A 24,126-nucleotide genomic window follows, 5' to 3' on the forward strand; every position below is an offset into this window, starting at 1 on the left:
TGCTTCTCTTATGTTTGTATGCCCCATATTTTCTAAGTTTTATTTTTGTTGAGTTTAACTTTAAGCTTGTAATTTTAGTGATTCTCTTGGTACCCACACTTGGGCTTTAAAAATACCTACCAAAATAAATAAGACAGTAAGAAATAATAGAGCTCAGAGGTCACATCTTTTAAACTTTTTTTTTTTTTTTTGCAGGGGGTGTGGGTACTGGGGATGAATGAACTCAGGAGCACTAGGTCACTGAGCCACATCCCCAGCCCTGTTTCGTATTTTATTGAGAGAAGGATCTCACTGAATTGTGTAGTGCCTTGCTTTTGCCAAGTCTGGCTTTGAACTTTCGATCCTCCTGCCTCAGCCTCCTAAGCCACTGGGATTACAGGCATGCACCACTGTGCCCAGCTACATCTTTTAACTTTTGATACCTCATCTTAATCATGTGAAAAATGTCAGGAATTTACTACATTTTCATGTTGTTAATAGACATCAGGAAGGTTGAAATGCTAACTAATAGCTTAACATTGAAATAACCAATATTGGATCATTATAATTATGCCACTACATTCTAATTTGAATTCTCAATACTGTGTAATCAGACTTAATGGTTTTAAGGATGGCAGTGTAGTGAGGAAAATGGTAAACATCTGCTTCATGGAAATAAGTTTTTCTGGGCAGATTCATCAAATCCTACAGAAAAGAAAAAGCAACTAAACACAGGTTGTGAGACTCCCTAATGGCCTTGCCAGATGTGTTCATTGTCTCACAGGGCCTTTGGATTTTTTTTTTTTAATTTTTATTCCTAAGCTTTAGGTGGACACATATCTTTACTTTATATTTATGTGATGCTGAGGATTGAACCCGGTGCCTTGTGCATGCTAGGCAAGCACTCTACCACTGAGCCACAACCCTAGCCCTGGATTTCTTTTTTTTTTTTTTTTTTTTTTAAAGAGAGAGTGAGAGAGGAAAGAGAGAGAGAGAGAATTTTTTTAGTATTTATTTTCTAGTTCTCGGCGGACACAACATCTTTGTTGGTATGTGGTGCTGAGGATCGAACCCGGGCCGCACGCATGCCAGGCAAGCGCGCTACCGCCTGAGCCATATCCCCAGCCCCAAGCCCTGGATTTCTTTATCACTTTTTCCTCTTCTGTTTCCTCCTGTGATCTGCTCTAACCTTTACTTCATATACATTAAGCCTAATAGCAAAAGTTGAAGAACTGCCCTTCTTGAAAATATCTGTTTTATTATATTAGCTCAGGGTCAGATTAAGAAAGAAGATGATGAGACATGACAAAGAAAATGAATACCTAGAAGAGGAAACTGCAATTTAATGCTTCTCTTGGCAAAGGGAATGTTTTATGCTAAATCATTAAAAACTCATTATTACCTATATCTTTCTAATTCCAGATTCTGTATTCCCTTGAGATGCCCAGCCTAGGCATACACAACAGGTACCTTCTCCATTAAGACTCCCATTCCCCGCTGAGTCCAAGCCAGTGATAATTTCTTTTCTAGCACCTGTCCTTCTTCCCAGAACCTTCCAGGTATATATAGTTTATTTTCTGGGCACTTGGTTCAGTCTTTACTGTGTGACTTCGTGAAGAGCTCTTGAACTCTGGAGCCAGTGAGCTGTACATTTGACCCCTCATCTGCCGTGCTTGCTGCCTTGGATTGCTCAGCATTTCTAGGACTAAGCCTCAGTTTGTTTAACTGTAAAAAGGAGATACAATCATCTCCTTCCCAGGATGGTTACAATTAAGTTAAAGGACAAATTCAGCATAGGCCTGGCACACCCTTATTGTGTCCATTTTCACATTTCTGATGTCTTAATGCACTTGTATCTTCTTATTATTTCTACCTTAAGAAATAAGGGTTTGGGGGCTGGGGTTGTGGCTCAGTGGTAGAGTGCTTGCCTGGCATGCATGAGGCACTGGGTTCAATCCTCAGCACCACATAAAAAATAAAATAAAGATAGGGCTGGGGTTGTGGCCCAGTGGTAAAGTACTCGCCTAACATGCATAAGGCACTGGGTTTGATCCTCAGCACCACATAAATGTAAAATAAAGATATTGTATCCACCTAAAGCTTAAGAATAAATATGAAAAAAAATACAATAAAGATATTGTGTCCATCTAAAACTAAAAACAAATATTTAAAAAAAAAAGAAATGAGTATTTGGAGGGCTGAGGTTGTGGCTCAGTGGTAGACATTTGCCTGGCATGTGTCAGGCACTGGGTTCAATTCTCAGCACCATATATAAATAAATGAATAAAAATAAAGGTCCATCAACTACTAAAAATATATATTTAAAAAGAGAAGAAGAAGAAGAAGAAGAAGAGTTTGGAGCCAGGTATAGTGGCACACCCCTGTAATCCTAGCGGTCTGGGAGGCCAACACTGGAGGATTGCAAGTTCAAAGCCAGCCTCAGCAAGTTAGCAAGGCCCTAAGCAACTTAGTGAAACCCTGTCTCAAAATAAAAATTAAAAAAGGGCTGGGGATGTGGTTTGGGATCAAAAGCATTATTGGTGCATTTTATCCAATCAGTGATAAAAGAGACAAAAAGAATTGACTTGATTTTGGTGAGGGTGACAAGGAGGAGAGCCAGGCCTTTGAGGAGGCTGTGTTCCACATGGGAGCAGAGGAAAGGGAAATGGATTAGCAAAGGCAGAGAGGCAGGAAGAACAGGATATATTTGTGGAACCCAGACAGCTGGAGGTAAGAGCAAACAAGTACTGTGTAGCCAAATTGTGGAGCGCCCAATTACCAAGCGAAAATTTGATTTTGCCTTTCAGGTAGAAGAGAATCATCAAAGGTTTTCAATGCAAGAGAACAATATGATTTAAAATGCCCTAAGACAATCTCTTGGGTACAATTAACTAAATGCAGATAGCTCTACTATACTTGGTGTGTACAGTGCAGCATCCCATTTTTTTTACTCTATCTGGAACATGTTCTAAGGCATGCTAGACCCAAGGAGCAAAACAGAATTTATGAAAGTATCTCCATAAGTCTAATGCACCTGTCTTTGGTTATAAGTATCATGAACTCATCTTAACTTGGAAGAAGGAGGTTTATTGGCTTATCACTAGAAATTCAAGAGCTAGATCCAGGGTTCTGTAGTTCTGTGGTGCTACCCCTGTGTTGACTTCATGCACTGGCAGGCTTTCTCCAAGGGGAGCTGTCAGACTCAAATAGCCTGGGGGTTTGCCACCTTAATTGGTGGCACTCCTTTCTCCCCCTTCAGAAGCATTCTTCCAGCTAGGTGGGTGGCCTATGTTTGTAATCCCAGCAGCTCAAGAGGCTGAGGCAGAAGGATTATGAGTTCAAAGTCAGCCTCAGCAATTTAACCAGGTCCTAAGCAACTCTCAGTGAGATCCTGTCTCTAAATAAAATATATAAAAGGGCTGGGGATGTGGCTTAATGGTGGTTAAGCACCCTTGGGTTCAATCCCCAGTACCACCCCCTCAAAAAAGCATTCTTCCTTGGTTCTGCTTGTGTCATAAGCCCATCCTTGAACCAGTGGTTGTTTCCAGGGAGATGAAGTGCCTTGACTGGGTCCATCCATGGAATGGGGAGGCCTGCACAGAATGGCAGCCTAACTGGGTTTGGGGTGGGTATGGAGGTTGTTCTTGAAAACAGAAGATGCTGGGCATGTCGAAAAATAAGAAATGCCTCAAATGAATCATGCAAAGAAAACACTGGTTAGAAGATAAAAGAATAGACTGTCTTAGAGGAAGTTGATAAGAGAAGGCATAAAGAAAAAACTGTCAGGTGTAGAGATGAAGAGCAAAAGACACAGTTTTTAGCTCTTCACAATTTCAGCTTCTTAATTTTGCTTCAACTTTCCATTATTTTTCCTTTATTAAAAATTCTACTTTGATGGTAGTACTTTTGGAGCCAATTACTCTTCACAGCCCCTGGATGAGAGTTGGCCAAGGTAAGCAAGCTACATTTAAAAGATATTTTAAAAGATATACAGATGTTATTTTTAAAATGATTTTACTTTATTTCATTCACCTTGAATGTTGTTTTGGAAAGTTTTTAGTATAAAAGAGAGTCTGGTTTTCTCTTATAAAACTTTAAGTCTTTTGATGTATAATCATGGGCTTGTATGAAAGTATAAAGTTAAAAATTAAGTAAATCTAGATCTTCCTACTTAAAAATCAAATAAAAACACATTTGGGATATATTTGCCAACAGAATACTCAGTCTGGGTATTCTTCTATTTGAGACATGGAAAAATAAATGCCTTTTCTCAGGTGTCTTCATAAGCAACTAAAAGGAATAAAAAAACTCCTAAAATGGTAATTTGCACAGTGATTTGACTTTGGATCTCTTTGAGTACTTGTGTACAAAAAATTAACTGAAAAGGACTTCTGCATCTGTTTGTTTGGCTTCATTTTCAGATTTTGTGCGTGTTTATATGTACTGAGGATCAAACCCAGGGCCTTACACATGCTAGGCAACACACTACTACTGAGCCACATCCCCAGCCCCATGATATCATTCTTAGGTCACCAAGGCTCATTTAGGAGGCATTTGGAATGTACATATATATTTTTAAAAATTTGCTTTCTGGGTTGAGGTCTTTTCTCTGAGCAAATCTTGACCAAGCACTTACTACTGATATATAGTCCCCATCTGGAAAAGGAAATAAAGACAGGAACAGCTGGCCCCAATCTCGAGCAGGTTTTTAATTACCTTTAAGAATCTTTTTAAGAATCTTAGGATTCAAGTTTGTTGGATAAATACAGCATATTATTTTTAATCAGAAAAAGCATATCTCCAAACTGGTACTTTCTTACATGTATCCAATAAAAAGTATCTTAATGTATAACAAATTAGAATAAATAAATAAATAAACAAATAAAGTGTCTTATGCTTTCCAGAGCAGTAGGATTAGTCAGAGTAGTAGTTTCATTCTCTTGATGACTATAACAATTATAGTCCTCTTTATGTCCATCCAAACGGGAATGCAAAATATTTGTATCCAGGATTGCTTATGCACCCCCTACACATAATCAAGTTATGTGATAAGGATTAATATTTTTACACATCTAGAGTAAGACCTCATGTCACCTAAAGAGGACTCAGTCATGGAGTTGGCCAGTTTCAAAAGGTTTTCAGAGATGTTTGTTTGCCCTTTTTGTTAATGTTTTATATGTTCAGCTAGCTAATCCTATTCTTGTAGGTTTGGGGTGGTTATACTGGATATTAGAGCTCCTAGGTACTGAGAAATCATTTAGTCTAGCCTTGTTTTCACAATAATGAGAAAGTGAATGAGGCCTGGGGCATTTTTAAGTGACTCAGGTTATGGGTCTAGGTGTGTAGAGACCTTTTCTCAAAACCAGATCCAAGGCTCTCTTTTGCTCCTTTGGATTAAACTTCTTTTCCTCGTATGCTTATGTTGTTCTGGTTTTTAAAGGCAGCAACCTCCTTGGAAAGAAGAAAAGCATCCTGGGTTCAGGCTAACATCTGCACTTAACAGGTACGTGGGCTGTTTGTTTCATACTAGAAGTAGATTTTAAAGAAGACCCAACAATTTGATTGTTCTGGTATTCTTTATATATTATCTGGCTGCCAAGTGTGTTTATGCCTATTGTGATGAAGTGTTAGAACAAAACAAAAAGTTCACCATTATTGAGTGTGCAGGGTACAGTGTAAGAACATGGGGTCTGGAGTAGATTAACTTCGGTTTGCCTCAATTGGCTTATCTGAAATCTGTAGATAACTATAACTCATGGGATGGTTATGAGGATTAAAAAGGATAAAAAGACACATGAGAAGCGTAAGTGTATGCTTAAGCATAAGTGTAACATCAACAATTGTCATGATCACTTTGGATTCTTCTCCATAAGTAAACGTTCTATCTGGTCATTTTTTTCATACATGGCAAGAATGAGTATTAAATTTCTGCTTTAAGAGGCCAAATGAGTTGTCCAAGTTCCCTCAGCTAATATGTGAAGGACTGGAATTTTAAAAAGGCAAAATCCCTTCTAATATTGCAAAACTTTAAACATACACAAAAGAGAATATTGTAAGGGGCCCCTTGTGCCCATCCCTCAATTCAGTCTCAATTGGCATTCCACCAGTCTCGTTTCTTCTCTACCTTCCACTTCATACCCCAACCCACAACTGGCTAGATAAAATATTTTACCTGCAAATATCTCTTACCAGAACAAGGCCAATGAGAAATCTTAAAAAGAAAAGAAAAATTCTGTTATTACATTTAACAAAATTAACAATAATTCTTTAACATCATCTAATATCCAGTTTATATTCACATTTTCACAACTGTCTGCATTTGATTGATATACTCTTGAGTTTCTTTGAATCTGTAAAGGAGATGGAAGCTGAACCTGGGTCTCTGCTCCCAGAGCCCACGCTCATCCTGTTGTATCACATGGGTTCTTCTCTTGTTGGTCTAGTCCCTTGTCTGAAGCCACATGGCTTAATGGTTACATGAGGCTGTCACCTGGATTGGACCACAGAAAACCATTTTAGACTAACTTGACATGTCTCACATGTACTTTTTGTGGCAGACAGTTTGACCCTTGGGTGAGATAAATAATTGTCTCTTGAAACAGAGGCTCTATATAAACTAAAGGAGAATTTCAGAAATTTGCTATTGATCAGCATTTTCCATACTTCTTGTCTTAGGACTTCTTTATACCCTTAAAAAATATGGAAGCCCTCAAAGAATATTTGTTTATGTGAATATGTATTGATATTAACATTTAAATTGAGAGATTTAAAAAATACCTGTTAATGCATTCAAAAATAATATAAATATATCTCTTTTAAAGAAACACAATCATATTTTCCAAAACAAAAAAAAATTGCTGAGAATAGTTACATCATTATACCTTTTACAAAGCTCTTGAAGGCAGTGGGCTTCTCTGCTGGTGCTTTCAATCTGTGATGGCTTCACATATCACACAGCTGTTGGGAAAACTGCACTGGGTGAACCAGAAAGGCCAGGAACTCTGTAGTGTTATTTTGAAAACAGTCTTGACCTTGCATTTACCTTAAAAGAACCTTTTCTGGGGGGTCCTTCACTTCGGAATGGGCACTTTCAGATAGGGAAAACTTAGTGGAGCTGCACATTGTATGTGTCATAGCCATCTTCTGAGTGGCAAAGAAGAAAAGGAAGGTCTTAGAGGGAAGCTATGAATGTGAGAACTGCCTTGTTAAAATAGTTCACCATGCTGAGCTTCAAAGTATAAGGCTATGTGAGTATAAATTAAAATCTTTTGGAGTGGTGATCCTCAGACTGCTATTGATGTAAGGCATTACAGGTAGGTCCTGACCCTTCATTTTTTTGGATGATTATAAGTCTGTTGTTCTTGCCTTTCTTTCCTGTTGGTAATCTTCAGCAAAGAATACTGCATTTCAGCCAGACTCTCTCCTCCCTTCCTTAGGACCAATTCTGATTCTGCTCTTCACACAAGTGCTCTGAGCACCAAGCCCCAGGACCCCTATGGAGGAGGGGGCCAGTCAGCCTGGCCTGCCCCATACATGGGTAAGACATGCAGGGCCCTGCTAACAGTATCTGTGCTTTCTCATTCTGTCTGTAGGAACTGAGAGTGAAAAGCTTATGAGGAGCACATACTTCCCTAGTTTGGTGGTCTTCAGAGAAGTTCATGGCAGGGGAAGTGGGTGTGTTCATGATGAAGTTAGGATGTATCTTTTCCTTGCTTCTTCTGTGAAAAATGGTCCCTTGTCGGCATGTCTTGGCCCTCGGTCTTCCTCCTCCTTCATGGCATTGCCCTTCTTCTAGGCACTGATTATCTTTTTCATAGACTTTTGTAATAACTTACTAACTGGTCTCTTTATTTCCAATTCATATCCTGTCAATCCAATTTTCTGTTAGGTTCTCTTAGGGTCCTCCTCTGTTGATAAGACCAGGTTGGAGGAAATGGCTTCCTTTCCTGGATCCCTGGACCTTTTATGACTGAAGCTCAAGATGAGGCAGACTCGGGGGCTTGGGGATGTGGCTCAAGCGGTAGCGCGCTTGCCTGGCCTGCGTGCGGCCCGGGTTCGATCCTCAACACCACATACAAACAAAGATGTTGTGTCCGCCAAAAAACTAAAAAAAATAAATATTAAAAAATTCTCTCTCTCTCAAAAAAAAATGGATGAGGCAGACTCTCCAGTGGCTGGCAGCCCTGGTGCAAGATGTTCCCCTATGGGAGAAATATTCAGACAAGACTTGGGCAGCGAGGAGCAGAGAAGAAGGCCTGCTCTGTGCAGGAAAACTTGCCCCTGGGAAGGAGGAAGAGAGGGAGCAGAACTGGAGCTGAGCACTACCTGCTCCCTCTTTCCCTATTTTGCTGTTCAGATCACCATTCTACCTCCCTTGGGCCAGAGTGAGTCCAGGAGAGAAAGGCCAAGAGTGACCAGGAGTGGGGTAAAGGCACACTCAGACCATCTGAACCCAAGTCCTACTCTTGTTCCTGTCCTTCTGAAAGCCATCAGTGCCACTTACTTACCCCTAGGAGAAAGAGTCCAGATCTCTCTTCTGGAGTGACATGTACCCCAGGATTGGGCACTTGCCTGCCTCTTCCCTCTGCTCCCCAGCCTCATTCGCTGAGTCAGCCTTGGAGTTCTGCTGTTTCATCCTGTTCCCATCTCTTCCTCTTGTAACTGGTTCCTGGTCCACCTGGCCAGCACTTCAACTGTGAGCTTCAACTTGAGTCAGCATTTCTGTGTAGCCTTCTGGAACCTTCCTGTCTCTGTTGGCCCCCAACTACCCATGTCTTTCTAACATCCTGAAGTATTAATTGCAGATGGACTTAACACCTGGGACACTTGACTGCTTTTTCATACACATGCTTCTTTCACTCTCCTAGGGGAAATTTCTCAAAGGCAACATCTGCTGGTCACGTTCTTTCTAATACCTAACAGTCCCTGGCACAGAGGAATCCTCATAATGGAGAAGGGCAGAGAAAACACACAATGGCTCACACATTCAGAGCACTTGCTAAAACATGTTAGGCACTGACATTTGACTCTCACCTGAAATGAGTCTGGTTCATTCAGTCACATTCCACACCCACCTTTTGGGGGCTTATAATCTAGAAAGAACTACTATCTTGAATTATCCATTCCATCTACAGACTGAGAGAAAGAGGATTGGGAATAAATATTCTTTTACTAAAGTGCCAGTTTTTCTAGTTTTCTTTATTTTGGACTAAAGTCTTAATAGCCTCTGTTCTTTCCAAGGAGAATATTCATGGTTATATTTTTTGCATATCTTAGGGATGGGTTTTAATAACAATTGTTGCAATATTTGTTCCCTTGGTACAATTTAGAAAAGATTCCACTTGCTTAAATGATTTCTTGTAAAGTATGAGGTCTTTCAGAATTGGTGGGACAACGGGTATATGAGAGTAAAGTTGGTGGAGATGTTGAAATTGGATATGGGTCAATTGCTCCCTACTTATAGAAGTGGGTTGTGTGGGAAGATGGAACAGTTTAGCTTCAGGGTAGGCAGTGGGAATATATAAACAAAGCCTAAAAAAGCCAAGACTGTAATCAGCGGGAGTACCTGTGGTTACAGCAGGTCTTAGTGTCCCTGGACTGGGAGCAAACCAGCTTGATAGATCTTTGCCCTGGAACTCATGCGTTTCTACATCTGCATGGCCTTTGCATTTTGAGCAAAGTTTACGCTTCTTCAGAAGGGACTGAAGGCCTCAAGAGAATAAGGGAACCATAGGTAATTTAAGGAGTTTTTGAGGCTTGCATGCAAAGAGAAAAGAAAGTAATTAAAGAAAGTGGTTACTTGAATTGAAAGTATTTATACTAAAGGTGATTTAGCCTGAGATGAGAAATGTCAGGCCAGGCCAGATCCACATGACTCGGGAGGCTGAATTGCAGGAGGATTGCAAATTAGAGGCCAGCCTCAGCAACTTAGTGAGACCTTCAGCATCTTAGCAAGACCCTGTCTCTAAATAAAATATAAAAAAGGCTATGGATGTAGCTTAGTGATAGAATGCCCTTAGGTTCAAACCCCAATACCACACATACACACAAAGTCAGAATATATGAATATGAATAAGAAAAATGAAAAAAACATGTTGATACAGATAGGCAGAACAATAATAAAAGAAGTAAAGAAATACCTGGGAGGCTGAGGCAAGTTCGAGGCCAACCTCAGCAACTTAGCAAGACCCTGTCTCAAAATAAAAAAGAACGGGGGATGGAGCTTATTGGTAGAGCACTCCTGGTTAGTTTCTCAGTTCCAAAAGGTGGGGTTGGGGGACAGGAAGGGAGAAAATTCTGAAGCAGGGCTCCTGAGTTGACATGAGAATCTGATGATTTCACCTTTTCAAATCAGAAGTTAGAAAAGGGCCACAATATCTGACCACCATGGAAGGTGGGCCATTCTCCAGCTTGGATGTCTAAACTGTGTGCCTGCTCCTGCAGCTGCCCTGCAAGTACAGCAGAACTCAGAAACACATCCAAATATGGATGTGTTTACATGGGAAAGCCAGTGTGTTTAAAATATTATTCAAGTCTCCAAGGATGGGAATTATTTCTGGAGAATTCTATTTGTTGGTGGGAGCTATTTTAAATAGTTTTATGTGTTTTCCCCCTGTAATTCATTGAAGTTTTTCATTTTCTTTCCTTTAGGATTTTAAAAATATCAACTAGCTTTACAAAAAGGTATTTCTTTTTATAGGACCAACCAAATAAAGTAAAAATTAAAAAGGGGATGGGAAAACATAATTGGAGCCCAGAACTAGGTTCTGTGGTGGGAGCAATAATAACTGACGTTTCCCTAGGAGTCTTTGCTCAGTATAGTGAGGGACCCCACTTAGTTGTTGTTGTTATTTTCGGGAGCAGATGATAAGGGAGCATCTGCACAATGGCTTAACTACATGAGCAGGAAACTCTGATACATTCATAAGTGAAGGTTCATGTCCCCAGAAAATAAAGCCATTAGTTTGATACATGCTTAGTAATTTTCGTAATGGTTATTAACTCGCATGATAATTAGCAGTGATAAGCAGTGGTAAATGCCAGAAATAAACTTTTATACAATCAAATGGGATTTTTATAATTTCTGTCTTCTTGTTTAAGTAGGCAGAATCTATAAAGAGAAGGGTTGACCATTTCCCTGGCAGTATGTGCAGTTTAATTACCATTTTGCACACCCATGCAGATAGCAAGCACTAGGGCTCTCTGTGACACTTGCCCTGCTTCACGGCCTGGGGCTATCCCTAGACTCCCCTCCTCTAATGGCCAGCATATGGAGGAGGGGGCTGGAGCAGGCCTTGATCTCTCAAGGAGCAGTCTAGGGTCAAGCACAGAAGAGCATGTGACTTGTCTTCACACCCAGAGCAGTAGGAGTTGAATATCGCCATCTTTGGGGAGTACAGTCCTTTGCTCCTACTCTAGAGGGGCTGATATTCTTTGTACCTCAGTGACCTTTCAACTGGCAATAAACTTTGACTGCAGAGTTAAGAAGAAGGTTTTAAATAACCCTAAGAGATGCAAGCCTAATAATGACATTTGATTGTCTGGCACAAGCATCCCAGGTCTGAAGAGGGGCAAAAGGAGTGTCGTTGAGGTGGCAGGAGGGCCCAGGATGTGGAGGCTGAAATTCCAGAGCTCACTCTGATTAAGGGATCCGCCTTTTGACTTCTCTTGTACCTCAAATCAAGACCATGTGAGGAGTTATATTAGACTTGCCAGGCATGGGAACGTGCAGAAGGAACGTGATCTCAAATGCACTTAGGTCAGCTCTCTGAGGCCCCTGGAACACAGGGGATTCCTGGAACACAGATACAGCCTCAGTCATTGCTGTCCCATGCCCTGTGGGACTGAAGTGAATTAATTCCCTCTGTTTTCAGATACTCAGTCACAACTGGTTCCTTTTTTAATTTTTTTTTTAAAGACATCCTGAGGATGCATTTTTTTTAAAGAGAGAGAAAGGAGAGAGAGAGAGAGAGAGAGAGAGAGAATTTTGATATTTATTTTTTAGTTTTCGGCAGACACAACATCTTTGTTGGTATGTGGTGCTGAGGATCGATCCCGGGCCGCACGCATGCCAGGCGAGCGTGCTACCGCTTGAGCCACATCCCCAGCCCCGCCTTTTTAAATTTTTAACCCTTAATTTATAATTATATCTTCTGGTATTTAAATGTCCAAGGAAGAATTCATCCTTGGACATTTTGCTTATGCTAACTTGGTGCTAACATATCAGTTATCATCATCCTCATCCTCTAGTCATTTAAGATAACACTTAAGAGTTATATTTAATGACCCTTGTTCTCCTTCCCCTTGCACCCATACAATAGCCAAATTCTGATCATTCTATCCCTGCAATGAATCTCAAGCCTTCTTCTTATTTTCTGTACTCACTGCCAGTACCCCACTTCGTATCTATTATATTGGTTTCCTGCCAGGTTTCCCTGCCTTGAGGCTTTCTCTTTTCAGTCGGTCTCATATTCTTCTGCAAGAGGAGTGTCTAAAACCTCTTATTCCCCAACTCATGTCCAATTACTGGCAGACCCTTCACTCCAGCCTTATCTCCCATTCCTTCCCTCTTGAGCTGCAGCCAGGCTTCCCCATCCTCTGCCCTGCCCTACATACACATCTTCCTCTTCCCTTCCTCCCTCTTCTCCATACCCCTTCCCCACTCCTCCTCCTGTCTCCATTTCATAATCAACTTTACTTCCAACTGTCTAAATCCTTCTGGATCAACAAATTGTTTTGGGACATGGTCATGGATACTCATAATTTTCTAGAAGAGCTTATCAGAAGAATAATAACAATCAGCGCTCATCAACCTTTGCAGGGGAGTCCTGGTCCTAGAACCAGCAGTGTGGTCTCGGACATGATAATAGCGCCTATCTCAAAGAGTTCCAGCTAGGATTACAGGAACTCATCTTTGAGAAGTGCCTGACCCATCATAAGTGCACAATAATGGTGGCTGTTATTATCATCTTCCTCAATGTCCCTCAATGCCTAAATCAGACATGAAGCCTTCCTTCTGCCCCAGTCTGATGGAGAGGGTGGCACTAATGGGATGTCATGTGGGGAATCTGATGGCCTCTCTGGCAGTTTTACATGGTAGCTCTCAGTTACATCTTCATGTTTCAAGGACAAGTCAGTCTTAATCGGTATTTTGAATATGGTATTATTCCACATACCGTACTAATTTACTATATAGAACTTAGTTTTAAATTCTTAGTAGGATAACTACATTTTTTTTATTGAGCCCCAAAGCGCTTTTTTTGTATTGAGCCCAAAAGGCTTCCACTGAGCCACATCCCCAGCCCTTTTTTTATACTTTATTTAGAAACAGGATCTGCTAAGTACTTCACTAATCTGCTGAGGCTGGCTTTGAACTCTTCCTGCCTCAGCCTCCCGAGTTGCTGGGATTTCAGGTGTGCACCACTGTGCCTGGCTCCCAGCTCTTTGTAGTTTTTATTATAAGACAAAGTCTCACTGAGTTGGCCAGACTGGCCTTGAACTTGAAATTCTCTTGCCTCAGCCTCCCAAGTAACTGGGATTATTTATAGGCGTGCACTACCACACCCCAGGGCAGTCACATTTTACTGATCAGAATGGTCAAGTTTCCTGCTCTTTCCCAAAAAGCCAAAATGTGAATCAGAGTTTTCCTTCCTCTCCTTTTGACAGTGCTGACAGCAGGGCCACATCTTTTGTCTTTCTGTACTTGGCTTTTTAAGGTTTCCTGTTCACGTGGCTTTTCTTTAGAGGTGCTAAATTATTGATGAAGTAAGTGGCAGCTTAGTCCAAGTCTCTCTAAAGAGTGAGCCAGTGACCTTCTGCAGGAGAGTCCCCAGAGATGATTATTGAAGACAGATTCCTCAGCCAGTTCTCACACTTTTGGAGTCAACGTTTTTTAGGGTTGGACCCAAGAACCTGCATTTTAACAAGCTTACCCAAAAGGTCTTTTGTGCACTAAAATAAACTTTTCAATCACTAACTTATATTCTGTTCCTATGGGCTGGAAAGAAATTCTGTCTTTGTCTGTGTGCTTAATTTAAAGATCTCTTAGTGCTTCTGGGGACTCTCAGTGTTGCCCTGGCCCTTAGGCTCCACTAGATAATTCATGGATTAAATATTTTTTATTCAGCCAGAACTTATTCCAAGTCAAATTTTTAAAACTTTGGAAATAGCTATCACATGTGCCCTTTAAAATGACTTTGACTCCAGGTACATTTAAAAAAAAATTAACTTGACTGTGTAAGAAATATATATTAACAACATCCAGCATGGAGCTTCCACTTTGTTCCTATACACACCCATATTAAGTCTAAGACAGTGACATGGTCTCTTAGAAATACGTACCTTCCCCCAGCTTACACATTTGGAAGAGTTTCAAGCCAGACTTCTTTTTGATTCAAAGAGAGGTTCTCAGGCTTCATAAAAGTTGTTCTCTCAGGACAGAGGCAGTAAGAAAATTTCAGACAGACAATTTTAAAGGAAAAGAAAAGTAGACAGGCACCAACTTTAGACTCAAACTACATCTAATTTTAGTATAAACACTAAAGCACATTGAATAAGCATTGATATATTAAAACTGCTTTAGAATTTTCAAAATATTGTATTGCAAATCAGAAAGTTACTAATTCATGAATAAATGAAAATTAAAGCACCACATAAAAGTGTTTTTTTCTTTCCCACCAGGTTTCTGTGATGGTGAGAATGATGGACATGGGGAAGGTATGAACCGGTTTTACTTACCTGTGTTTGAGTGGGATGCTGGTCCTCATATGCATAACCTTCTTTCAACAGTTGAACTAATTAATACTCATGTTTTTAAGACTCCCCTGCAAAGGTTGATGACCACTGATTTTATATTATTCTGATATGCTCTTCTAGAAAATTATGACTATCCATGACCAAAGCTCTAAGAAAGGAAATAGGTGATTAGGTTGTGAAGCTTCGTTGTTACCCAAGTCCCCACAGTCATAAGGTTGTGCAGGGGAACAAAAGTCTTAACTGCATAAAAATATGAATTAACCCATCAGTTAAATAATTAGTTATTCCAGTATCCCTCTCTCATCAACATTGCCCATTTAGTCTTCATGATTCAGTAATTTGGCAGATTTAAATAAGAATTGCAAGGAAAATGCAAATTGATCACAAAATGAAATGATAAATTTCGCAGAAGATACCGAGTTTCTTTTCTTCTTTTTTTTGCGGGGGGGGGGGGGGGAGGGTACCAGAGATTGAACCAAGGGGCGCTTAATCACCGAGCCGTATCCCCAGCTCTTTTTTATATTTTATTAGAGACAGGGTCTTGCTGAGTTGCTTAGGGCCTCACTGAGTTGCTGAGGCTGTGTTTGAACTCGTGATCCTCCTGCCTCAGCCTCCCGAGTCACTAGGATTATAGGCATGCCCCACTGTGCACAGCAATACTGAGTTTCTTTATAAAGCCAATTAAAATAATCCTGGAGGTCTGCTGAAATGACACTCAAAGCCCTGGACAAATGAGAGTCCAACACTTCATTTATTCATTTGGGACCAGGCAGTATTTTCTTTTCCCTAAATCTTCATAAATTGAAATTTAATTTTCATGATCTGAAGCTGAACAGCTAAATTAGATTTATATGTCATAGAGATAAGGCTCACGGGTAATATGATAAATGAGGAAAATCCTGCTTGAGAGACACAGTTGTCTCTCATCATCCTGCAAACTCCTTTTCTGAACAAGCTGTTTCAGGCATTAAATGAAAGCATGAAAACATCAATAAGCATCTAATCCATTAGGATAGAAATGAAGAAATGCCTTCAAGGTTGTTTGCATGAAGGTACAAGTGCGCGCGCGCGCACACACACACACACACACACACACACACACACACACACACATATCCCGTGGATTCTTTGAAGAATTCCCATCAAATTTTGGAGGAAAAACAAATGAGGGCTAGGGATATAGCTCAGCTGGTAGAGTGCTTGCCTCACATGCATAAGGCCCTGGGTTTAATCTCTAGCACCACCAAAAAAAAAAAAAAAGTGGAAAACAAATAAAAAATAATGAGCTTCTCACAGAAAACAATCCCTGTTATCTCTCTGGTAGCATTGAGTCTGACTCAGCCCTTAGGACTTCTCCTAGTGTCCGACACCTATGAGAGCACTTTCTCCCTCCCTTTCCCCCACCCCATTTTGTCTGTATGGGGATTGAACCCAGGGGTGCTGCTGTACTACTAAATTACATCCCCAGCCCTTTTTATTTTTTAAGATAGGAACTTATTAAATTGCTGAAGCTGGCCTTGAATTTACAATCCTCCTGCCTCTGCTTCCCAAATTGCTGGGATTATAGGCCTGTGTCACCATGCCCAGATCACTTTTTTCTTCTTGATCTCCTATTGTCCTGGTTTAGAAAGGCCCTCAAGACCTGTTATTCTTGTCCTCCAGTTTGTGGGCAGATAGTTTTAGGATCCAAATTTCCCAAACACTATTTTAAGTTTCTCCCCACAGCCAGTGAAACATAGATCCGGCCCTGTCCTTGTGAAGTTTCTGAAGCAGTTTATATTAATGATTAGACTAGAATCCACAAGGATGTTGACAAAATAAGCCCTTCAAAAGAGTAATTTGGTCTGAGGATGCAGCTTAAATTGTAGAGTGAGCACATACATCACAGGTTGTCAATCCCTAGCACCATTTAAAAAGAGAGGGAGAGGGGTATTTGAATATCAAGATTGAGAGACACCTGGGAACATTGATAAAGCGTGAGCTATTTTTGCAGAAATGACATTGTTCTGATGATGCTGGTAAGATTAACTATGAAGATCATTGTATCATTCCCTTGCGGTGCTATCAGAGGAATTATACACTCTATCCATACTTAATTCTAGGAATTCGTGATTGTAATTTTATCCTAAGTTTCATTAAATAGAAATAAACTTATTTTAAAGTATTTTAAACACTTTTCTCAAAATTACTTTGAAATTTTGGCCCTTGGTTTGTTTTGTTTTAGGCACTGGGGATTAAACCCAGGAGTGCTTAACCATGGAACAACATTGCCAGCCCTCTTTATTTTTTGAGACGGGGCCTCAATAAGTTGCTGGGGCCTTGCTAAATTGCTGAGGCTGGCCTTGAATTTGCAATCCTCTTATCTCAGCCTCCCAAGTTGCTGGGTTTACAGTCTGGTTCCTGTTTTAAGTGACTTCTTTCTGGGGTCCATTATCCATGCTGTATGGGGTTGGGACTAGACAGTCCTGACAGTCACAGTGGAGCTACATGGTCACCAGAACGTAACAGCATTCCTCGTTCTGTGACCATCCTCAAATCTGCTGGGTTACTAATTCCTCTTTATTCCTTGTCCTAGCCCATTACCAAGCACCTTCATTGCCATCATGACTTCCACATGCTCTTTCTATTTTCCGTCTCATTCTTCCCTAGATTATTGTGTGCCTCTTCTTACCACTCTTTCCAAGGCTGCAGGGCCATTCCCTACCTAGTCTTAATCTTTTACATTTTATTTCCAACTACTCTTTTACCTAGTCTATGTTCCACATGATAAGAACTACTCAATGCTATCGTTGCCCATAATTTTCTCTCTCCTTAGGCCTTTTTCTTAATTTTTCCTCCTTGGAATGTCTTCCCGGGGTCTTTAAAGGGCTGCCCAGAGCATTTATCTCCAGAGCCTCCCTGGATTCATTCTTTCCTGTAAGGCAGCAGCACTGTACCAGTGATTCTCCTGGGCATCCCCTGGTTTCTTCTCTCAGTGGTGTTATTTATGGCTTGACCTCCTGTGGGCTAGGTTACAAATTCCTTACAGTTGAATCCATGTCTGCCTACTATCTATGCAACCCCACAGTGATGCTGAAAGCACTTTCCCTTGTAAACAGTCAATAAATATTTTTTAAATAAATCATGTTTTTACAAAGATAATTTGTTTATCCAAAGATAGGATGGCTGCTCTCTAATGCAATGAATTTTCTTTCCCCCCTTTTAGTGACATCTTTCCCTGGCCCATTGAAAGAAGAAAATCTGTTAAATGTTCCAAAGCCACTGCCAAAACAACTATGGGAGACCAAGGAGGTGGGTGAACAGTACTTAACTATGCTTTTTGTCACTGGATGTTTGCACTTCAGAGGTATTATAAAATCCTGCAGAGGCGGAAACAAGAGGAGTGGAAAAAAGAGAGTGGGGAGACAAAGAGGAAAAATATAGTTGGGAATGATTTCTCAAGTAAAAATGATCACATTTGTGTTGATGAATCAGTACACTGATCTTTGACTTCCTGATTTTCATGGGAATTTATTCATTCAAAAAAAGAAACATTTTAAGCCCTATGTATTTTATTCATGTTGTTAAAAGCTCTGAAACCTGGTAACAAGTCATAGCTGATCTCTCTGTTTTGTAAGCCATCACCTTCTGGTCTCCAGCTTATGTCCAGAATTATTGTTGCAGCAGATAATCCTTTTTAAAATCAAGGGCCTTTGACTTGTATTCTCCAGGAGCCAGTAAATGAGTCATCTATTTTACTGTGATTTTGATGAGCCTTTTAGCATTTGTGTCTAAAATTGTGCTAGCTGACCTCCACCCTGTTCACCCACTGTGGGCGAAAGGGAGGCCCCACAGTACTTGATTTGACCTTCCTTCCTGTAAGGAAGCTGTCTTGATTTTGAAAGAAAAGTTCATCTATTCCACCCCTTAACGATGCTCTGTTGTAATCACTTATACTGTCTCTGTACTTAACCTGTTAGGATCCCTTTGGTCTAGCTTCGTTTTCTTCCACCAACCATACCAAAGTCTTTGCTAGCATTAGAGTAGGCTTAACGAATTTTTAATAAAGTCAAGGTATATTTGATGTTAATCTTTGGGGGGATAAAAAGCTATGATTTAAAATTTACATATTTAAGCATAGGAGAAGCAGTTGTATGGTATGTTTTTGGTCAAGTGGTTTTGAAGGCTTTTATCAGAGGATGGCTTTGACATCTCTAGCCAAGCAATCACAGGCTTTCCCCCTGAGGACCAGGGGCTGCTGTCTCTGAGAAGAGATGCTCATCTTTTTCAGTTCTTATGGATTTATAGTACTCACTCCCGCCCCCCAGAGTTTATCTAATTGAATTATTTTTTAATTTTGACATTCATTTCATCTTTCTTTACCATATTTTGCTTTTCTATTTCCTTCTTATCCTCAATTCAATTGGGAAAAAAATGTTTACTTAAAAGCTCTATATATAAAATATTGGCTTTTTTGAAGGAAATAATATTCATCTAGAAGATACACTAATAAAGCATCAAAGTAAGAGAATATATTACTGTTATATCTCCCTTGTGTCTGGAAGCTGAAGAATTTTAAAAGCCTCTTCAGAACCCAAATGGGTGCTCTGTGAGGCTGCTGTTGGTGAGCACTGCTCTTAGCTGTGCTGACTGGAGTCCCAAGATCCCCACGAAGATACTTTTCAAAAATTTGAATTCAGCGTTGCGGTAAGTGAGCCCACTTTTCTTTGTCTCTTCCCAGATTCAGTCCCTGTCAGGGCGTCCTCGATCCTGTGATGTTGGAGGTGGCAAGTAAGTAATGTTCATTCTGCTGAAGGTTTTCCTAAGAGGAAAGGCTTACTGCTTTGTCACAGAACTCTGAAACTTATGACTATGTGTAAATTGAAAGTCAACTGCATTTTCATAAAAACAGCCTTTTTTTTTTTTTTTTTTGGTACCGGAGATTGAACTCAGGGACATTTGACCACTGAGCCACATCCCCAGCCCTATTTTGTATTTTACTCAGAGACAAGGTTTCACTGAGTTTCTTAGCACCTCGCTTTTGCCAAGGCTGGCTTTGAATTTGAGATCCTCCTGCTGCTGGGATTACAAGCATGCACCACCGCGCCCAGCACAGCCATCTCTTTTGATACTCATATTGCATGTACATTAATTCAATTCTATAACTGCAATAGCAATTAAATGGCCTTAAATATATTTGAGAATAACACAACTGACCCTGGGCAGGCATACAACTAGCCTGGCAGCCATAGAAGCAGGCAAGGGCTGAAGGGAACCCACCAGCCTCCTGCCTATGGCCCAACATGGGCATTACTGACACATTGGCCAGAGAAAAAGAAAGCATCAGTTATCCTGGAAATCATTTATATAGAAGTTGATTAGAGAGTTCTGTGAATGTACTTAATGCCACTGACCTGTGCCCTTAAAATTGGGTAAGACAGTAAATTTTATGGTACATAAATACCATAATTTTGAAGAAACAAATGGAGAATGAATAAATGGGAAGATTTGCCATATGAAAAAAAGACTTTCTATGAAACTATTAATTAATTAATTTCATACTATACAACTTTACTCTCTAAAAAGTATGAGGCAGTGCTGGACTTGATGGCCCACACCCGTAATCCCAGAGACTCAGGAGCCTGAGGAAGGAGAATCACAAGTTTGAAGCTACCTCAGCAACTTAGTGAGGCCCTAAGCAACTTAGGGAGATCCTGTCTCAAAATATAAAAAGGGCTGGAGATGTGGCTCAGTGGTAAAGCACCCCTAAGATCAATCCCCAGTACCTCATCCCACCAAATTGAGGCAATTTATAAAAATATATGTAGTACAAAGAAATTTTAAAAAGAAGAGGTTTTGAGGAAGTTTAGACTAAGGAAGAATAAGGACACTAATGAAATCCAGGTATTTGCAGACACTCAAAGAAGGACTGATGCCACCTCTTACTACTGTGGCTGACTGGAAGAACCCTCTGCCATGGGTCTACAGAGAAGACCCCTTGGGACTTGCTTGGCAGTGTCTTGAGAGAACACTGAGAGATCAGTGCAGGGATTTTTGTCACAGCATTCTCAATATAGTTCCACAGTCCGGAACTGAAGCCAATTCAGAAACAGCCAGTCTTGGGTGGGGTTGGGGCTCAGGAGTAGAGCACTTGCCTACCATGCACGAGTTCTTTGTTTACTTGGTAAACAGCAGGAACAGCAGGTCTTTCCAGGGCCAAAACAGTGTGAAGTGAAAATGGGACCCTGGTATGATCTGGTCCAAGAACCCATGTTAGGGGGTCTGTGGGTGAACTAAATCAACTTCAAGCCATCCTTAAATATTGTTCCCCAAAAAAGCTTTCCAGAAGTGCCTTCAGGTCACTCCCTACTGAATACCTGGGACCCAGACATTCTTTTTGGCTGGTTAAATATAAATTAAGTAATTAGCAGCCTGCTGAGCTGTAAAGGGAGTTGATCTTCTCTTCAGAAAGTCATAAAGCTTGCCAAGCACCCAACAGGACAAGGAGACCAGCCCACCCCGGGTGCAGGACCTGTCCACAGAGAGGTCCAAGATTTTCCTCAAGAACAGTTTTGGCTAAACCTTCAGACAAATGGATGCTCCAGGCTCTGGAGGCCGATATCATGGAACTGAGCTATGATATGTTAACCCTGAAGTGTTAAAGCCAGTGTTTCTTAGATAAAGAAAGTTGCTTTCTTGTTCTTCTGTTACAGGTAGCATTCCATTCAGTGACTCCTATTCATGCAATATTTATTGACTTCCTAATTCCAGGTGCCAGGTAGAACAATGAACAAAGCAGATCAAGTCCTTGTTTACAAGGAGCTAATGTTCTTGTGGAGTAAGATAGGCAAAAACAAATCAGCACATCAATAGTATGTGTGTCATATGTTGGGAAATGAAATAAAGAAAAAGAAAAATAAGGATATAGGCCATGATGAGTGATAAGGAAGGGCTTTCTAGTAGGATGACATGTGCCCATAATCTAGAATGAAGTGAGGAGAAGAAGGTTCCAGGCAGACCACAGGCAGGATTGGATGTGGAACACAATGAGGCTGGCTTAGCCTGAACTTTACTCAGAGAAGATGAAAGTCATTGGAGGGTTTTGAGCCAGGAGAACGTTACCTGCCTATTATCAGGTCCACTGATGACTCTCATAGATAGTAACGATATTTGGAAACTGACCATTTGTCTTTCTTCCTCTAATCTGCAGGGAAGTTGGGGGTTTTGTTTTGGTTTGGTTTTGGTACTAGAGATTGAACCCAGGGCCACTTAACCAGTGAGCTACATCCCTAGCCCTTTTTATTTTTTTATTTTGAGCAGGATCTCCCTAAGTTGCTTAGGGCATCGCTAAATTGCTGAGGCTGTCCTCTTACTTGCGATCCCCCTGCCTCAGCCTTCCAAGTCACTGGGATTACAGGCATGTGCCACCATGCCCCACAAGAAGTTGTTTAGAATGTTACTGCTGACTCTAGGGAATAATACCATCCTCCTTTTTTACTGTCAGGACACAGGTCCTTCCTATTCAAGAAGGATGGCTTTCTCTATTTCCCCACCCTTATCCCCTTTGCCTTTCTGACGTATCTCCACTACTTCTTCCTTCTGCTTCCCAGAATTCTTAGACTTTAGTCCACTGCCAGCACAGACAATATATATGAAGGTTCGGCTATGTGGGAAATCCTAAGGGAGTTTAAATTAAAGACACAGACTCTATTTACCTTTAAACCAGCTCCAGGACGGCTCCTCGAACCCCCAGCCTCTAGCTACCCATTAAAGTAGTGAGGTTTACTGAAGAGGCCAGTGAGAGAGAGAGAACATGCCAGGGAGAGGACTTTTATTGGGGAACAAAAAATTCTAGGGAAAATTCCATCCAATGAAGATTAAGGGGATCATTGTTCCAAGGTCAGGTGAGACGTTTGGATCTTCAGTGGCTGTGGTTAAGCACACATCCTCGTGGACAAGCCCTCGGACCCAAGAAGGGTGGGGAAAGCTGTTAACACATAGAAAAGTGTCTGATCGCCTCACACCCAGCCAGGGAGGTAACTCAATCATGTGCAAGGATGGCCTCCCACATTAGACAAATTTATTTTTTTAGAGCATTAAGTTATGTTGGGTTCATTTTGACAAAAATCACACATGCATAGAATTTGACTTACTCCATATTAGTTACTTGTCCCTCCCTCATTCTCTCTCCTTGTCCCTCCCTCATTCTCTCTCCTTGTCCCTCCCTCATTCTCCTTCCTCTACTTATCTTCCTTTTGCTTATTTTTTTATTATTCCACACTTTTTTGCTTATTTTTTTATTATTCCACACTGTATGTTTGTGGCAGTGGAAGGAGTGGTTTCTAGGGATTGAACCCAGGGCCTTGTGCATGTGGGGCAGGCACTCTACCAACTGAGCTATAGCCCAGTCCTGAGTATTTACTCTTTTTTTCTTTAATATTTATTTTTTAGTTATAGTTGGACACAGTACCTTTATTTTTATTTATTTATTTTTCTGTGGTGCTGAGAATAGAACTCAGGCTAGGCTAGCACTGTACTGCCGAGCCACAACCCCAGTATTTACACACACACACACACACACACACACACACACACACACACACCGTATTTACAACTAGTATTTACCCACCTCCTCCCCCCAGTATCTGCTCTTCAACCAATCATGGCCTGGCTTCCACCTCCACTATTCTAATGGAACTGTCCTCGAGGATGTCATTTACCGCCTCTAGAACTTAACTGAGTGAGAGACATCCCACTGAATTTCTCAATGTCATTCTCTAGCTTGCCCTAGGTTCCCTCATATGTCATACTATATGAAAAACCTCAAAAAAAGTGCCTAAAATAGCAATCATGTTACGCATATCCCACCTTTACACCAGGTCTACTTGTACACCTCCAGGATTCCTATCTTAGGGAGTGGTTCCACCAGTCCCCATGCCAGAAACCCAGGGACCATTCTTGACCTTCTATAGATGTCTTTAGAATCCATCCCCGCTTCTGCATCCCCATGCTGTTGTAATGTCTCATGTGACTGTTCAGCATTGTCACAGCTTGTCTCTGCCTCCAGGCTGTGCTTGCCCCTAAGGTCTGTTAGCCACATTACCCTAAAAAGGGCTAGATCCATCTCCCCTCTGCTTTCAGCCTTCCCCTGGCTTCTTGTCCTGCTTTCAGTTCCAGCCTCAGGTGCTCAAGGCCTGCTCCTCCAATCTCACCTCTCATCACTATCTACCCCTTCTAAACTTGACCCTTTGTGGTGGCCTAGTCCTCACAGTTTCTAGGGCACACTGCTGGCTTCATGCCTCCCTGCTTTTGCCCATGCTGTGAACTCTTCTTGGAGTGATTTTTCTGCCTAGATCGCCTGGATTAGCCTGCAAACTCAGTTCAGAGTCTTCCAGGAAGCCTCCTCCACCAGGT

The 24,126-nt window shown here is 41.0% G+C and overlaps 1 protein-coding gene across 1 annotated transcript in view; it reads left to right on the forward strand.

Annotated features, from left to right (window-relative positions):
* Crtc3 (CREB regulated transcription coactivator 3) overlaps window positions 1–24,126 on the forward strand; it is a 109,634-nt gene that overhangs the window by 66,682 nt on the left and 18,826 nt on the right. Inside the window, exons 4-9 of the mRNA XM_026388171.2 lie at window positions 3,870–3,931; window positions 5,420–5,482; window positions 7,416–7,516; window positions 14,659–14,694; window positions 17,939–18,024; window positions 19,454–19,503. Of these exons, the coding sequence (XP_026243956.2) occupies window positions 3,870–3,931; window positions 5,420–5,482; window positions 7,416–7,516; window positions 14,659–14,694; window positions 17,939–18,024; window positions 19,454–19,503 (398 nt within the window). The remainder of the gene's footprint in view (window positions 1–3,869; window positions 3,932–5,419; window positions 5,483–7,415; window positions 7,517–14,658; window positions 14,695–17,938; window positions 18,025–19,453; window positions 19,504–24,126) is intronic.

This window comes from Urocitellus parryii, chromosome 6 (genome assembly GCF_045843805.1).
Source record: "Urocitellus parryii isolate mUroPar1 chromosome 6, mUroPar1.hap1, whole genome shotgun sequence".
In the NCBI taxonomy this organism is placed as follows: domain Eukaryota; kingdom Metazoa; phylum Chordata; class Mammalia; order Rodentia; family Sciuridae; genus Urocitellus; species Urocitellus parryii.